General features: G+C 39.8%; 1 protein-coding gene across 2 annotated transcripts in view; it reads left to right on the top strand.

Annotated features, from left to right (window-relative positions):
* Positions 1-16,290, top strand: part of LOC143025339 (interference hedgehog-like) — a 130,367-nt gene that overhangs the window by 90,612 nt on the left and 23,465 nt on the right. For both annotated transcript variants that reach the window (XM_076184837.1, XM_076184836.1), the window contains 3 exons: positions 8,043-8,284; positions 9,464-9,686; positions 13,150-13,365. In XM_076184837.1, coding sequence (XP_076040952.1) covers positions 8,043-8,284; positions 9,464-9,686; positions 13,150-13,365 — 681 coding nt within the window. The remainder of the gene's footprint in view (positions 1-8,042; positions 8,285-9,463; positions 9,687-13,149; positions 13,366-16,290) is intronic.

Raw genomic sequence — 16,290 nt, 5'->3', positions numbered from 1 at the left:
TATCTTGGTGTGCGTATATGTGTATGTGCGTGTATCTTGGTGTACATATGTGTATCTGTGTGCGTATGTATGTGTGTGTGTGTGGGTGTGTGCGCGCGCATGTATCTTGGTGTGCGTATGTGTATCTGTGTGCGTGTGTGCGTGTGTGTGTGTGTGTGTGTGTGTGATTTACCTTGGTCTTTGGATCACGTGTTGGACTCGTGATCGACAGCTATTTCCCTCCCGGAAGAGAGCTCAGAGCTCGTATGACCGATCTATGGGTAATGCTATGACCTTACACGCACACACACACACCCAACTCCCTGCCCACGAGAGTCGGAGTAACGACTCGAAGCGCAGCGATACTGAAATAATTTCAGCCCTGGGCAGGTGTGTGTGTGTGTGCGCGCGCGCGCATGTGTGTGTGTTTCCCTTCATCAAATTTACGATGAGTTGTGGTGTTCCTGGGATTAAGAGTTCGCTGTTGCAGTCGCGTAAGCTCTGGGCGACACACAAGATGTATGGCTATTACTAAAAATTGTCCCCAAGACTCCACTTCAGGAACGTCGCTCTCCTTCATGAATCACTCTGTCGCGTCTCTTCTCACAAGAGGTCGGAGGCCGCCCAGAGACACCAGATCCCCATAAGAATGGAGGAGAATGCAAAAGACCATAAAACCTACACTAGGTAGTTCCATATCCATTACCACCTGCCATCCCCAACCATAAAATTATCTAACCTTCTGTTAAAGCAGCCAATAGCTTCAGTGCTCGCTACATGGTTACTAAGTCTATTCCATTTGTCAACCACTCTTTTAGGTAAACCAGTTCTGCCGATTTCCTTCGTAAATCTAAACGTGCTCAATTTGAATATTTTCTACGAGCCCTGCCCTCCTGTCTTAATAGGATGACCTTACTTGCATCACCTTTGTTAAAGACCTTGACCCATTTGAATACCTCTATTAGATCACCCCCTCCCCCCACTCTTCGTCTTTCCATAGATTCTGGAACAGTCCATGTGGCTGCCCCAAGTAGTGGTTATAAGATGTGTGTGGGGGTGGGTAAGGGGTTATGACGTCACGGGATGATGGTTATGTGACCGATGCATTCTTGCGGACACCCGAACCTGTCCCATGATGTAATCTTAACAGTGAAAATAGTTATTGAATAAAGCGTAACAGTGCCTTTGTTCAATCCTTATTTATTTATCTATTTATTTATTTATTAATTTACTTATTTATTCATTTCAAATATAGCTTACTCCAAGATAAGATATCGAATAATTGTTTCGCCAATTGTACTGTGGGAGGTGATAATTATCTCTACTATATCTGTCGCTCAGTCTCGGTGCCTGGCGACTTTACATATTGTCGTAGTCATTCATATCGAACGAACAAACCTTATCTTGTATCAACTCCTGCGGCCAAAACGCATTAAGTCACTTGTGGACTAAAACTCGTTTTAATATCAATATTTTATAAGAAAAAAAAAATATATATCGAATAATTTGTTTTACAATTGTGCGTGAGATCCTTACGCCAGAAGACACTGTGTATTTACCTAGTTGTATTTTACGGGAAGGGGAGCTATGCTCGTGGGATCCCGTCTTCATATCTCATTTTATCTAAACTATTTTTAAATTCATGTATTGTTTTTGCACACACCACTTTCTCATCTAACTTGTTCCAACTGTCTATTACTCTGTGAGGGAAGCTGTTCTTTTTCAGATCTCTTCTATAGCTGTCTTTCTTTATTTTCTTTCCGTGTCCTCTTGTATTTCTATCATCCCATTTTATTAGATTCTCTATCAATAATTTCTATGCCTTCCATGATTCTGTAAATAGCTATCAAATCTCCTCTCTTCTTTGCTCCAGTGTCTGTAGCTCAAGTTTTGCTAGTCTCTCTTCATATGATAGTTTTGAGAGTGTTGGTGCCAATTTTGTAATTGCTCTTTGTATTCTTTCAATTTTTTTACACATTTTTTGTACTTGGTGACCACATCGTTGCTGCATATTCCAATCTTGGTCTTATCAGAGTGATTAGAATTTTCATTCACCATTTCTTCATCCAGGTATGTAAATGCCACTTTGATTGTTCTTATTAAATTATAAGTTTCTCCAAAAATCTTATTTATATGCTTCTCAGGTGACATATTATTCATAACAATGACTCCCAGGGCCTTCTCATTTTCTACTTTTTTTATTCCTTCTTCTCCCAATTTATATGCTCCTGTTATTCTGTTTTTGCTTTTTCCAAATTCCATTATACTACACTTTTTAGTGTTGAACTCCATCTCCCACTTCCTACTCCATTCCCAGACTTTATTTAGATAATTCTGTAGTGACTCACAATCTTCTTCCGTGTTCACTTTTTTTTAATAGTTTTGCATCATCTGCAAAGAAGCTCATATAACTTTCAATTTCTTCATCCATATCATTAATATATATAGCAAACATTATTGGGGCCAGAACTGTTCCTTGTGGAACACCACTTATTACTTCATCCCATTTTGAGTGTTTGTCTCTTATCACTACTCTCATTTTTCTTTCTTGCAAAAAGTCTTCCATCCATTTAAGCAGTTTCTAATTTCTTAAGCAACTTCTTGTGTGGTACTTTGTCAAAAGCATTTTTTAGGTCTAGAAATGCACAATCAGCCCATCCATCTCTTTCTTGTATTAAATCTATTAGCCTTGAATAGAAACATATTAAATTGGTGACGCATGATCGTCCTTGTCTGAATCCAAATTGCCTTGGATTTAGCACGTTGTTTTTTTTTTCTAAAATTAATATTGTTCACTTGCTGCTAGTTTCCCTGTTTTTGCTAAGATATTATATGCCGTCGTTTGTGACCTGAATTTAATCTTAATTGGTCTGGTCTTATCTGTGCTATACTTTCCGAGTCTAAACATCTCTTCAATTTGTTTCATGATTTCAGGTTCATCTTCCTGAACTAATTCTAGTAAACTGCTTACTTTTTCTTTTTCCTCATTAATTCTTGTGGTTCTATTTAGGTTATATTTCTCTTCCATTCCTAATATAATTATACATTTCTGCTAAGCCTCTTACTATATTCTCCTTCTGTCTCATTACTTTAATAACTGAGTCTTCAGTTTGTTTTTTCATTTGCTGTTTAATTATGTCAGTAAATGCAACTTTACTGTTTTCTTGGATTTTTTTTCCAACTCTGTGCTTCTTTTGCTATGGCCTCTTTGTTGTCTTTATTATTCCTCTTTAATTCTTCATTCTCCTCTTTTACTTCTTTTCACTATCTTTTTAATTCTTCTATTTCATTAGTTAAGTTTTTGTTCACCTTCTCTAGTTCTTCCAATTTTTCAACTCTCTGCGCAATCTTTGCTATGTTACCCAACCTATTCTCCCAATGTTCGGTCATTTGTTCAAGTTTTTCCTCTGGTCTTGCTAATCGGGGGAGGTTGGTATCCGCCCCCCCCCCCCCACTTCATTAAATCCCTGGAAATTATTATCCTCACGTTTCATTGTGCTGCTCTTATCTATATTTCTAATCTTTACATTTTTGTTAATCCCTTCACTAAAATCATCGGTCCTTCTCTTGTTTACAAGACGCCTGGCCTCCTGGACCAAGTCCTCCCCTTCCTCACTTCCTTCCATTTCCCTCAGTAATCCCTCCCCTTCTCCTTTTTCCTCACTTTCCCACTACACCACGAGCTTTTCCATTCCCTGTAAATACAATAAGGTACTTCCTTTGCGTTGAGATCCACGAAAATTTCACCTTTTCTTCAGAACTCCAATCTTCGCCGTCCATCCTACAAAAGTGTGTGTGTGTGTGCGTGTGTGTGTATGTGTGTGTGTGTGTGTGTGCGTGTGTGTGTGTGTGTGATTCACTACTTTTTGGTTCACGTGTTGAACTCGTGATGGACAGCTATTACCCGCCCGGATGACAGCCCAGAACTCATCGTGTGTGTGTGTGTGTGTGTGTGTGTGTGTGTGTGTGTGTGTGTGTGTGTGTGTGTGTGTGTGGTCTAGTCCCGTTTGTCAGCGAGATGCCCCTGGCTGCCGCAAACCGCAAGCAAGTGTAATTAACTAGTTTGGGTTCGAACCCAGTCTAGTTGACGTGGACGAAACATCATCAGAAAAGTGCCACATTTAATTAAATACGTTTATTTAATTATTTGTTCTTTTTCATTGCATTGCTTCTTAACCTTTAGAATTATGTTGATTTCGCGATTTTTCAGTTATCGATTTTCCTTATGAACTATTTTGATATTTCTTGTGATTCTTATTTCATTATTATTATTATTATTATTATTATTATCATTATTATTATTATTATTACAACAGTTTCTGTGTAGAACCCAAAACAGCTCTTCTACCCACTCCTCCTCACTTTCCTCTCTCTCTCTCTCCTTCATTTTCGTCTTATTGTTCTTCTTATTTTTCTTCTTAAATGACTTGCTTAATCAGCCGTGAAGTATCTCGCGCCTCATAAATATGGGTCAAACTAGTTGAGAAAAAAAAAAAAAAAACCGCGAGAGTGGAAATAATTTTTCATTTACCTCATGATGTTGTCCAAGAAGGACAGTAACGACAGACTGCAATGTACAGAGGCTGCACCGTCCCCCTACTGGATAGCGCGATCCTGCAGTAGACCATAAAGACTGAACTCGTGTATTCAGAAAAGGTCAACGAAGGGTCCCACCACGCATACCTCCTTAGTAAGTCCGATGTAAACAGCTTGTTACAAAGGCTGCGTCGTCCCGCAGGGGTTAGGCCGATGGTCCTGTATTGGACCATGAAGGAATGTCAGGGTAGGGAGAGGGGGAGGGGCCCCTTTTGGCATCGTGACTCCCTCTTGTGTTTGAGCCTTAATGGGGTAATGAGTGGAGAGTCCAATACCGTTCGGTAATGGTAATGACCTCGAGTTATTGCAGTAATCGTGGTAATTGTCTCATTGCCGAAGCTACGACCAAACGTAGGAGTGACGAAACAGAGGGAGGAGGAGGAGAGGTTGGGGGTTCCTCTCTGACCTCTCTGAGGTTGTTACAGGCAGAGGTCAAGGTGATGGCAGTTCGAACCCTACGCCAGCAAGTTGGACCAAGGGCATTGTGACCATCTGTGATCCCCTTTCACCACCCTGTTGTCGTCTCTATGGGCCGTCTTTCTTTTGTGCTTTTACTTTATATTTTCCTTTCACCGTTTTCTTTGTCACGTATGATTAGTCACTATTGTCATCTGTAGGATACCCCTTTGGTTCCGATCATCCGACTTTGTCAAATTCCACTTAGTATTAACCTTAAACGGAGCTTAATTTTTCTTTCTTTTCTTCCTGAATATTATTACACTTGGTTCCTTAAGTTACACCAAGGGACTCCCGTTAAGAATCCTCAATTTTGGTACTAGGTCAGTTCTGCAATGACGTCATGATTTCTTTAGTCCAATGATCTTTACTGTTAGATATAAGAACCTCCCCTAAGGGCGTGATCTTACAATCGTGAACCAATTGAATTTTCTCCTCCACCCTTTCTCCAATCAGAACAACTGTTACAATCTCGCATGCAATACTGCTTACTCAAGCAATCTCGAAATCAATGCACACACTGACTTAGTTTACATATTGTTACATCAGCATAAAATGAGCATTATACAGCACTGAAATCGGGTCCCCGAAGACTGTAAACATTAAGCAAAGAGCGAGCTTGTGCAACTTCCTTCGTCTACGAACTGTTGTTTACCAAACACCCAACACATAAAAATTAAATTCTCGCCACCTACCCTTCTATCTACCTCACTTGTCTACCTATATCTACGAGCCTCATCTACGAGCCTCTTACAGGCATGGTTCAATAGATTCCACATTACAAAGTCCTCTGTAAGGGGCATCGTTCTAGCCTCCTGATACGGGGGAGTTCACAACGTTAAACTGAATTATAAACCGCTCGAGCTAATCCCTCTGTGCTGATTAGGTTAATCTTCTTGATCTGGCTCAGGGTTCCTTGTGGTTGACTGAAGTCCTGTGAATCCACTGTGAATCCACTGTGAATCCTTTATGCGTTAGCAATATGTATTTATTCATTTATTATTTAATTGTTCATTCATCTATTTGTTTGATTTATTTTGAAAAGATTAATCGAAATATCCCAACATTGTCAATATTATTGTGTTGTACGGATTACTGTTCAATGTCTTATTTAGAGGGTCACTTCACACGTATCGACTTTTCGCCGTGCGCCGTCCACGACACGACGTCGTGCTCTCAACTCACCATGGGTGTCTATGGACACTTTCACACGTGGTCGTGACATGTGAAAGCGTCCATAAAAACCCATGGTTAGCTGAGAGCACGACGTCGTGTCGTGGACGACGCACGGCGAAAAGTCGATACGTGTGAAACGAGCTTAAAGAGGGTCCGGATGTGGAGTAGGGTTCTCGGCCCAGTTGTGCAAGGAGTAGAGGATCATCTCTGTCTGTCTTTCTACAGAAAAAGGGTAGTCCTCACTTCCTCTTCCCCCTCTCTCTCTCTCTCTCTCTCTCGCCCTACAAAAAATTGGTATTCCTTCTTCTTCCTCTTTCTCCCTACTCTCTCCCATTCTCCCTATTCTCTCTCTTTCGTGCTCTCCCCCATCTCTCTCTCTCTCTCACTCTCTCTCTCTCTCTCTCTCTCTCTCTCTCTCTCTCTCTCTCTCTCTCTCTCTCTCTCTCTCTCTCTCTCTCTCTCTCTCTCTCTCTTTCTCTCTCTCTCTCTCTCTTGCCCTGTCTCTCTCCTTTGCACAGAATATAAGTAATCCTTCCTCCCCCTCCCCCTCTCTCTTCTCCACCAACCAATTTATTAAGACGTCCCTAATCACCTCATTTAACCCCGTGTTTACGAGCAAACTGAAGCCATCACACACACACACACACACACACACACACACACACACACACACACACACACACACACACACACACACACACACACACACACACACACACACACACACACACACACACACACACACACACACACACACACACACCCGACTCGGTGGCATAGTTGGTAGAGCGCTGAACTGGGAAGCAGAAGTGCTCCCAGCACCCAGTTCGAATCCTGCCCAGGGCCGAAATTATTTCGGTATCGCTGTGCCTCGGGTCGTTACTCTGACTCTCGTGGGCGGGGAGTTGGGTGTGTGTGTGTGTGCAAGGTCATAGCATTACCCATAGATCGGACCTACGAGCTCTGAGCTCTCTTCCAGGAGGGAAATAGCTGTCGATCACGAGTCCAACACGTGATCCAAAGACCAAGTGAACACACACACACACACACACACACACACACACACACACACACACACACACACACACACACACACACACACACACACACACACACACACACACACACTCACTCACTCGATGGGTCCGCATTTCATTCCCGTCGTAACTTCGCGATGAGGCGATCGCAGCCTCCAGTCGCCCCCAATTACCCGACATTAGGCATTTGTCAAGAACCTGTGGCCCAACAGGAAAGACGAGCACATGTTATTGATGTCAGAACGCGGTGTTATTGATGTCGGCGGCGCCGTCAGCTCCCCCCGGCCTTGTCATCATTACAAGTCGTTGATGGCATTATCCGGAGTGTGTTGTCATTATCTGGCTATGTTGTCATTATCCGGCCTGCGTGATTGGCGGTTGCCGGATAATGAATAGGAACAGCGCCTTTGCCCATAATAATCATTCAGAAATGTGTTCGTGTGTCTATATATATGTATATATATATATATATATATATATATATATATATATATATATATATATATATATATTTTTGGAAATAGACTCATCCACTGGGATTCGAACCCTTGCCTAGGCGGCTTACGTCTTATAACGCAAAGGCCTTACTGACCATGCTATTACTTTACTATTACTATCAATATATATCACTAATAGTATTGTTTGTTGTGTTTACCATTACTGTTGCTATTAGTGTTACTTTATTACGGTTACCATTATTATTCATATTAATACCATTACTGTTACCATTATTATTGATATAGCTGTTATAGTTGTGAGTGTTATCTTTGATCGGGACCACCCGCTGGCTGTTTGCAGGTTTCCGTATCGGGTTTTCGGTGGTGCCTGGCGACACGGTGGCCCTGCCAGGCGCCACGACCGTCCTGACGTGTGGCACCAACGTCACAGCTGACAAGATCTCCTGGCAACATAACCACAACTTCCTCCACGCCGACAGCCCCTCCTTCAACGTCAGCCAGACCGCTGACGGGCTTAGTCAGCTCGTGCTGGCCGTCAGCAGCAACCGGGAGCTGATGAGGGAGCAGGTTGGGTTGTATCAGGTGCGTGGAAGTTCACAGTTCCGTCAAGGGGTTATCACACTGGGCTTCCACGAGGTTCATCAGCGCCAACAGTTAAGAGTTCGTTGGAGTAAAAACGACTTCGGTGACAATATTTGATTTTGCCAAATCTCCAAATATCAAAATATCTTTCCGTCATATATAACGAAACTGAATGATGAACTATGATTGTAAACCTGTACGAACGTTAGACATACTGTTGAAATCTTCCTGGAGAAGTTTAGATTTCTGTATGTGAAGTCATATTCGAGTTATTCATATGGAGGTTGGAGGTAGGATGTGGGAGGAAAATAGTCCAGTGTGATAGGGGTTGGTGTCCGAGGACGAATTTGGGGGGACACAGGTTGGGAAATGTGAATATTGGGTGTTTCACTAGCAGGACTATTCATGCTTGTGTGTGTGTTAATAATGTGTGAACAAAACGGTTGTGTGTCAGCTATAACATAGAACCTTCACATAGGAATACTTTTGCATTGGCCAGGACCCATGTGGTTATCATTATTATTATCATCATTATTATTATCACCATAATTATTTATAGTGTATTTGTTGACGAGACTTTTTTCTTGCGTTAGATCCAAAATCCCCCAGAGATTCTCAAGATGTTAGAAAAGGAAAACTAGAAATTCGAATTGGAAATTCGAAGTGTCAGGGAAGTTTACGTAAACAGAATCACATAAATAAAGGATGCTCAAACAATCCCCACAACATGGAGTGTGTGAAAGGGCATATATATTGAGAACCATTGGTTTAGATTCATATAGTGTAAGCTACATTTTTCTCAAGTATTGCGGATTCGTTTGACTAAAAGATACATCCCTTACCACATATTTCTTGTAAGATGACCCATACGCCAAGATGATAAAATTTTCGTCGTATAATGAAATATGCGATACAGTGAACTAATCAGTCTCACAGACCTACTAACCTATGCCGGGCACATTGTTAAGAATACTGTCAAAAACTAGAGCTACTGTAATAAAGGAACTTTCTTTGTCAGACGAATCCATAGTAGTTTCGGGAATGTACTCAGTGTGGCAACATTCTCTGAATTTCGTTCACAAACGTATAGATTTTAGTGAATGGAACGTGTGTTGTTCCTCCTCCGGAAACCTCTTACACTGACGTCCCTCACCTCCTTCTCTTCCTCCCCCTCGGCAGTGCGTGGCCTGGTTCGGCGCCATCGCCCTTACGTCCCTCCCGGGGCGCCTCCAGGTGGCAGAGTTGTCGTCCTTCCAAGGGAGCTCCTCATCCTCCTTGAAGGCCATCAACGTCTTGGAGGGCGACCCTGTGGTGCTGTCCTGCCCCCCGCCGCCGTCAGTGCCTCCTGCCGTAATCACCTTCACCAAGGACGGGTATCCTCTGGATGCCAACCACTCACAAGGTAAGATTATCTTTATATATATATATATATATATATATATATATATATATATATATATACATATATATACACTATATATATATATATATATATATATATATGCATATATGTATATATATATACATATTTGTATATACATATATATGTATATATATATATACTGTATATATGCTTGTATGTATAAATGGGAGCGTTGTCGCCATAAGTTCGTGTGCAGTTGATACAAAACACCGAGGGAAAGATAATTCAATTCAAACTGTCACCTTTTCACAAATACACACTTCAATTCACGAGCAGTAGGTGGCGTTGGCACCATCCACCCAAACAAGACATGATTTATGAACGCATAAATAATATTCACACTCAGGAAATCACTCTAGCTAGATTAAATTATTGTCACTTTATTTTTATGCGATTGTTATCAGCGTGAGGACGTGACTGTAATACGGAGGCAGGAAAACATATGACACTTGGTCCCGTCACGCGAGACGAGGAGGAAGGAAAAGCATGTAGCGTTCACGTCAACTAGAACAACACGAGGGAAGGGACACCAAGTGAGGGCTATAAATATATATATATATATATATATATATATATATATATATATATAATGTATATATATATATCTATATATATATATATGTGTGTGTATATATATGTATATATATGTATATATATATGTACATATATATATATATATATATATATATATATATATATATGTGTGTGTGTGTGTGTGTGTGTGTGTGTGTGTGTGTGTGTGTGTGTGTGTGTGTGTGTGTGTGTGTGTGTGTGTGTGTGTATTCGCGTATGTCTATTAAGTTATGCTTGAAAACGAGGCTGGCCACGACCGAAGCCCCGTACCCCGGAGCGGTACCAACGCTACGTCTTGCTAGTGGGGTCGTCGTTAGCGTTTCGGGCTGCCACTCTGATGTACCGAGGTCGTGCCACACTCAGGGCGTAATAAGTTTTTTTATACTACAAGCCGTTATTGTCCCTGTTGAGCAAGGGGTTAGGTATGTCGTTTGAGTATTAGCACATCATTGCCGCGCTCACGGCGTAATGATTATTTTCTTTTCATGCAGCAAACCGTTTCTGTCTCTATTGGGCAAAGGATTAGGTGTGCTGTGTATGCAAGTTCACAACACTACTCATTCATCAGGCTGTGTACAAACTCTTGAGCTCTCATCCGGAGGTAGTTGTCGATCACGAGTCCTACACGCGAACCAGCTGTTTGCAGAAGTATAATACCAACCTACGATGATATAAAAGGATGCCTCAGAACTGAATAAAATCATTTGGCATTATCTTAAATGAAATCACTTAAGGAATTCCTAAATGCACAGCAAGGATATATTGACAATATATTGAGGTAATTTCGTCGATATTAATTAATGTCAGGTGGACACCAAATATCCTAGATAAGAATATCTAGTGAACTCTACATTGATATTGAGAGCACGGAAGAGGTAGTTGATATCAATAATGAAAACATTGAGGATATAATTATTGTCAGTATAGCTATTGACAATAATGGAAATATTGACAATGTAATGTTTAGATATAGACTATTTTACTCTATCGTAATTGTCAGTATAGTTATTGACAATAACAGAAACATTGACAGTATAATGTTAATATAGATATTGACAATATTGTTATTGTCAGTATAGTGATAACGAAAACGTTGATAATATCGTTATTGCCAATATAGATATTGACAACGGAAATGTGGGCAATATCATTATTGTCAATATACAACAACGGAAAATTTGACAATGGCCTTTTTGTCATTATAGATATTGACAATAACGGAAACATTGATAATATCGTCAATATAGATATTGACAATATGAGGGGTCGTTCACATGGGGATCGAGTTGCACAGGGTGAAAAGGACTTTTACTCAGGTATGCAGATCAACCCGCCCCATCCATTGTTCTTCCACAAAGTGCCGCGACATAGTGCCACGGGCCCTTGGCACCGTCTGCCTGTCTGTCTCTGTCTATGAAAGGACAGTTACGTCATGAACAAATGATCCCCGAGAAGACGCAATGCCATCCACTCGTGCCCTATTTGCTCGGATAGCCAAGTTGAGGTACGTGAAGGAACTCGATGGAGGGGTTGGGTTGCACTTCAGGGCTCGGTATCCTGAATACCAAGACTGTTACACACGGGTGGTAGTGTTCAAAAGGGATAGAAGAGCTGGTGAACTGTAAATGATGATAATGATACTTATGATGATAATGAATAATAATAATAATAATAATAATGATAATATTATGATAATCATATAGTAATGATAATGTTGATGGTAATGCTAGTATTTAATATTAGTATCAATAGTGATTTATAACAATGGTAATTATGGTAATGATAATAATCATAATAAAAGATACACCTGGACGACTGATAGGGAACCCTTACAGGGTCAGTATTTATTGACAATATATTGTCAATATTTATTTTATTGACAAACCATATCCCCCTCCCATGATTCCAATATCAACCTAGAATGATGTGAATAATCTGGTCAACATTGACGAATTGACTGAGATTTTGTCAATAGATATTGACTATGAGACGAGGTGGGTAGGGTGCTGTCGGTCTTCGACCGATCTAGTGTACAACTCAAAGGCTGCAACCAATGCTGAATAAAATCACCTTCCGGAGTCTAAATAAGTGTATATGAAACGTACATAAATACCTATGGATACCTCCCTCCCTTATAAGGGGAGTGTTAAAAAGAATTATAATAATAATGATAATAGTAATAATGATAATAATAATCAGCAACTCAAGGATGAAGGGTCTCCCTTATCTCCGCCACTCTGTTGGCATCAAAAGTAGTGCAGCTAGGCAAAGTTCCCCAAAAACCCGGGCAACCGAAGCTGGATGACCCCTACCGCTTCACCATACAGGATCTCCCCCCCCCCCACGTCATTAATCCATTCATCCACTGAGCAGATGCTGAGAACATCCCTTTAGGCCACGCCATCCACCCTTCCATCCATTCGCCATCTCTCTTCACACATTCCTTTTGAGGATAGTGTTGTATCATCCAATTGTGGCGTCACGCGTCATCATGGTGGGCGGGGCTTGTTTGATACTAATAGATTGAAAAGATGGATCCCATATAAGGTAGAATCGTCAAACAGTTTTCATGCGGAGACCCGAACCTGACCCATCTGCTAATATATATTTCGTTGATGAGTAGTTGTTATTATTACACACACACACACACACACTATATATATATAATATATATATATATATATATATATATATATATATATATATATATATATATATATATATATATTGTATCAATGCAGCAACGGAAGATAAATATACACAGTTATGATGGATCATGGGTCACTTTCGCGTGTCCTCAACAGTAGTACATAGAAGTCATTTGAGCTTATCATGTGATTCCGATCTCCTCTTTCTTCGTCTCCTGCAGACTATTACCTGACGTCGTCGGGAGACCTTTACGTGGCCTCTGTGGGGCCCTGGGACGAGGGCACCTACGGCTGCACCGCCAAGAACCCGGCCCTTGAGGAGGATCTCGAAGCGCCCTTCTCCACCCGGCTCCGCTTGCGCCCGCGCGAAGAGAACACGCCCGAGGCGGCGCCCAAGTTCCTGACTGCGTCCAGCGCAATGCTTACACCTTCGGCAGGTAGGTCCTGGGCGAAGTGTAGGATTTGTTTGTGTGTGCACTTATTATTTTAGTTAATTGGGTCTTATTTTTGTTGGCGAGTAATCTCTGTGTACTCTCTCTCTCTCACACACACACACACACACATATATATATATATATATATATATATATGTGTATTTACCTAGTTGTATTTACCTAGTTGTATTTTACGGGAAGGGGAGCTATGCTCGTGAGGTCCCGTCTTCATATCTCATTTTATCTAAACTATTTTTAAATTCATGTATTGTTTTTGCACACACCACTTTCTCATCTAACTTGTTCCAACTGTCTATTGCTCTGTGAGGAAAGCTGTTCTTTTTCAAATCTCTTCTATAGTTGTCTTTTTTTATTTTCTTTCCGTGTCCTCTTGTATTTCTGTCATCCCATTTTATCAGATTCTCTCTATCAGTAATTTCTATGCCTTTCATGATTCTGTAAATAGCTATCAAATCTCCTCTCTCTCTTCTTTGCTCTAGTGTCTGTAGTTTAAGTTTTTGTAGTCTCTCTTCATATGATAGTTTTGAGAGTGTTGGTGCCAGTTTAGTAATTGCTCTTTGTATTCTTTCAAGTTTTTTTATACATTTTTTTGTACTTGGTGACCATATCGTTGCTGCATATTCCAATCTTGGTCTTATCAGGGTGACTAGGATTTTCCTCACCATTTCTTCATCCAGGTATGTAAATGCCACTTTGATTGTTCTTATTAAATTATAAGTTTCTCCAAAAATCTTATTTATATGTTTCTCAGGTGACATATTATTCATAACAATGACTCCCAGGTCCCTCTCATTTTCTACTCTTTTTATTCCTTCTTCTCCCAAATTATATGATCCTGTTATTCTGTTTTTGCTTTTTCCAAATTCCATTATACTACACTTTTTTGTATTGAACTCCATCTCCCACTTCCTACTCCATTCTTGTACTGTATTTAGATCTCTCTGTAGTGATTCACAATCCTCTTCAGTTTTCACTCTTTTCAGTAATTTTGCATCATCTGCAAAGAAGCTCATATAGCTTTCAATTCCTTCATCCATATCATTAATATATATAGCAAACATTATTGGGGCCAGAACTGTTCCCTGCGGGACACCGCTTATTACTTCATTCCATTTTGAGTGCTGATCTCTTATCACTACTCGCATTTTTCTTTCTTGCAAAAAGTCTTCCATCCAATTTAGCAATTTACCTTGTATTCCTCCTTCATATTCTAATTTCTTAAGCAACTTCTTATGTGGTACTTTGTCAAAAGCTTTTTTTAGGTCTAGAAATGCACAATCAGCCCATCCATCTCTTTCTTGTATTATATCTATTAGCCTTGAATAGAAACATATTAAATTGGTGACGCATGATCGTCCTTGTCTGAATCCAAATTGCCTTGGATTTAGTACGTTGTTTTTTTCCAAGTATTTTACCCATCTACTTTTGATAATTCTTTCACATATTTTTGCTATTGTACTTGTTAGAGAGACTGGTCTATAGTTGGTAGGTTCTTCTTTATTTCCTCCTTTATATATAGGTACTATATTTGCTTTTTTCCAATCTTCTGGAACTTTCCTTCTTTTAAGGAACTGCTTATTATGCTATGTATTTTGTCTGCCAGTTCATTCCTACATTCTTTCAGAATCCAGTTTGCTATTTCATCTGGCCCATGCGATTTTCTGACATCAAAATTACCCAAGTGTGTCAATATTTCATTCTTCGTTACTTCTATTTCTTCCATAGGGGGGACTTTTTCCTTCCACTCAATCTCTTCAGGTTGTATATTTTCCCTTGTAAACACTGATTTAAAATGTTTGTTCATAATTTCTGCCATTTCCATTTCCTCAGTGTATTCAACTCCCCCTTGTCTTAATTTCTCCAAGTCTTGTTTGTTTTTCAGTTTATTGTTTACAAATCTGTAGAATAGTTTTGGTTGATCTTTACACTTTTCTATAACATCTTTTTCATATTTTCTTTTTTCCTCTCTGCACTTTTGTACATATTCATTTCTATAACCAGTATATATTTTCCATTTTTCAGGTCTTCTGTCTTTTTTCCATCCGGTCCAGGCTTTGTCTCTTTTGTCTTTTAACTCCCTACAACTTTTGTTGTACCAGCATTTTACATATTCTTTTTCTTGTTTTTGTCTTGGGACATACTTTTCCACTCCTTCTTTGTAAATTTTTGTCAAAATATTCCATTTCTCTTCCACTGATGTTTCTTCTTTGTATATTTCTTCCCAGTTTTCTTGTTGGAAGAATTCTCTTATTTTATCAAAGTTTGTTTTTTCATACATCATTCTTCCTTTTCTATATTGTTCATTTCTTTTCATATATTTTTCTTCATTAAGTTCCAGTTCAATCAATATGTGGTCACTTTTACCTATTGGTGTTTTATATTCAATCTTGTCCACTATTCTAGGTTCAGATGTAATTATTAAGTCTAGCCTCGATGGTTCTTCTTCATTTCTATACCTAGTGTTCTCTTGTATCCATTGTGTCATTGAATGGTCAGTAATCATCTCAAGTAGAGCATTTCCCCATGAGTCATCACCACTCTTTACTGTCATTTCTTCCCAGCAGATTTCTTTGCAATTAAAGTCGCCCATCATAACTATTCTTCCTCCGTCTTCCATTATTTTAGTTAATGCTATCTTTGTGTCCTCTAACATACTTTTATGTTCATTCTCCTCCCATGAGGCTGTTTTCGGAGGCACATAGTTGATCACAAATTTTCTGCTCTTCTTATCTCGGTCTTCCACTTCTATCATAATCATCTCTACTGTATTCTTTCCATATATGACACCTTTCACGTTTATATCTTTCTTTGTCAGGAACATAACTCCACCCCCTTGTTTTTTCTCTCTGTTTCTAATCCAATAATTGTATGTATCATGTCCTACACTGTTGGGTGGTAGTGGGCCTT

Source organism: Oratosquilla oratoria, chromosome 5 (assembly GCF_046742065.1).
Source record: "Oratosquilla oratoria isolate Oo_2021 chromosome 5, ASM4674206v1, whole genome shotgun sequence".
Lineage (NCBI taxonomy): Eukaryota > Metazoa > Arthropoda > Malacostraca > Stomatopoda > Squillidae > Oratosquilla > Oratosquilla oratoria.
The sequence above is the reverse complement of the archived record's forward strand: the minus strand, read 5'-3'. Positions and strand labels throughout refer to the sequence as shown.